The 2442-nt window shown below is 39.2% G+C and overlaps 1 protein-coding gene across 1 annotated transcript; it reads right to left on the bottom strand.

Moving 5' to 3' along the window:
- Positions 176 to 2231, bottom strand: LOC104737125 (1-aminocyclopropane-1-carboxylate synthase 6-like). Its single transcript, XM_010457231.1, has 4 exons — positions 1954 to 2231; positions 1722 to 1853; positions 1477 to 1637; positions 176 to 1385 (listed from the first exon to the last, which is right to left on the bottom strand). Exons 1-4 carry the CDS (start codon positions 2131 to 2133, stop codon positions 371 to 373), a joined length of 1488 nt encoding a protein of 495 aa, XP_010455533.1. The 5' UTR covers positions 2134 to 2231; the 3' UTR covers positions 176 to 370.

The following is a 2442-nucleotide window of genomic DNA, read 5'->3' as shown; positions in this document are numbered from 1 at the left end:
TTAAAACGGAGATTCCACAATGGACCGGTCAATTTACCGGTTTACCATTCCCGGTTATGCTGGTTGAACCAACGTTTGGTTTGAGTATGATTACAAACTTTTTAGGCATCAGAACACCTACTTGGAACTAATTCATTGAGATCTGAGTAATCGTTATAAACCGGTTTGATAACAATTGCAAATTATGATTTCTCATTTATATTATTCAATTGGTTAACATTACATTACATAGAGAGATAACATAATAAAATAATTCAACTTTGATAGTCGTAGCTATACATTAAATTAGACAAATGTCACAATCAATGTTAAAAGAAATTGATCTTTCAAATTTACGACTAGTCTCTAGTCAAAATATGAAACGGTCTTTTTAAGTCTGTGCACGGACTAGCGGAGAAGGCGTCACAGGTGAATGAGGCGAGAAGAAGCCATCATCGAACCGCCTTTTATCACTAAAGCTTAACCTGAGGTTACTCTGCCAACACTTCTTCTTCTTCTTAGCCATCATAGTTGCTGCAGCCATCGGTTTAGTCTCCTCCTCGAGTTGACTAGTGAACACTCTAATCCTCTCTAGAGCTGTCTCCATAGTCTTGTGGTCCATGTTCGCAAAACACACTCTGAACCATCCCGGTTCGTGGCAATGGAACGAACCTCCAGGAGACACGTTCAGCTTCACCTGGTGCACGATCACGCGCCATAGTTCGGTTTCCGAATCAAATGTAGCTGTCTTCAAGAGATTTCTTAAATCCATCCATAAGAACAAACCGGCTTCGGCTTTTAACCAACCAATTCCTAAACCATCTAAACCGGTGGTTAACTCTTTGTGTCTTGCAGCTAAACGCAATTTGCTCTCGCGGATGAACTCCTCGACAAAGTCTTCATCAGACAACATTTTACCGATCAAACGCTGCGTTTGCGACGAAACCAAACCGAAACTCGACATTTTCCTCGCGATCTGAACCACCCGGTCATTGTAAGAGTATACTATACCAACTCTAAAACCGGGCAGCCCCATGTCTTTGGATAAACTGTACACAATATGAATCAAATCACGGTTACAATCTTCAATCTCCTCGATCACTTCAGCAACACTTATAAACTCAGATTGACCAAAAGTAGTTGCAGCGTAGATCTCATCCGCGATAAGATGAATCCTTTTCTCATTAGTGAAGTTAACAAGAGACTTCAAACATTCCCAGTCTAACGTCGTACCAAGCGGATTCGAAGGATTCGTCATGAGCAAACCCTTAACCGGAATATTCGATAACCGCGCCTTTTCATACGCATCTTCCAAAGCTTTCACCGTGATCTTAAACCCATCAGAGCTATGACAAGTAACAGGTACAAGATTCACTCCGGTTCTCCATCTCAAATCTCTATCAAACCTGAAAACCAAACCAAACCAAAATTTAGTTAACCAGATCAAACCAAACTCTAATGTGACTCAATGAACAATATGTGTTGAACATAACATACCCTGGATAATAAGGAGTTGGTACTAAGAAACCATCACCAGGATTAGCTAAACAGAAAGCAACCGTCTCGTGTGCTCCGGTTGCGCCACCGCTCATAACGATCCGGTCAGGATCAAACTTAACTCTGTTGTTTCTTGTCTTCTCCATAAATTTCGCTACAGCCTGAAATAGGAACAATAAAGTTAGAATCTTTTGAAACCAAATAACAACCCAAAAGAGATGAAACTGGCTTTGAGATATACTTACTTGTCTGAATTCAGGTAAGCCATGATAATCCTGGTAGATTGCAATGTCACTGAACTGATTCACACCTTGTTCTGTACAAATCGAAGCTTCTGGATGTTCTATAACCCATTGACGCATCAAATCACCACAAAGCTATAAAATTTAAGAAAACAAATCCACCAAAGTTAGGTTACAGAAACAGAGACAGAGGAAGAAGAAAAATAAAGTTTGGATTTTTATTTGTAAAAATTACCTGATTTTCAGCGAGACCCATTTGGATAACACCATCAGGTCTATCAATTGGGTGAAATGGGTTCGCTTCATAAGCTTTCCAACCATCGAAATAAGAAGAGTTCTCGCCGTGGCCGTCACCGGATGCGATTCTAGACAATAGGTTAAGATCTTGCTTCTTCTCTGTTGCTAAAGATACCATTTTTTTTTTTGCTTCTTTAAAAAAGGTTTCTTCTTTGTTGTTTCTTTTGGGTGGTGTTGAGATTTAGAAGATATGGGTTTGATCTGATGTATTGGGGAAGTGAGATTGTGTTGTATATATATAGAGGGTTTAGTTTTCAGGTGTACACACCGAGTAAGTGTAGCGTTGTAGTAGATTACAACGAAAGTTCCATGAAAGAACGTATAAATTACAAAATTGGTCCTTAATTGTTTGTTATAGTTTTGTTTGACTTCCCTAAATTTTGATTTGTTTTGTTTTTTGTGTGTTTTGGAGGGTGGATTTGAACCA

Source organism: Camelina sativa, chromosome 13 (assembly GCF_000633955.1).
Source record: "Camelina sativa cultivar DH55 chromosome 13, Cs, whole genome shotgun sequence".
Lineage (NCBI taxonomy): Eukaryota > Viridiplantae > Streptophyta > Magnoliopsida > Brassicales > Brassicaceae > Camelina > Camelina sativa.
The sequence above is the reverse complement of the archived record's forward strand: the minus strand, read 5'-3'. Positions and strand labels throughout refer to the sequence as shown.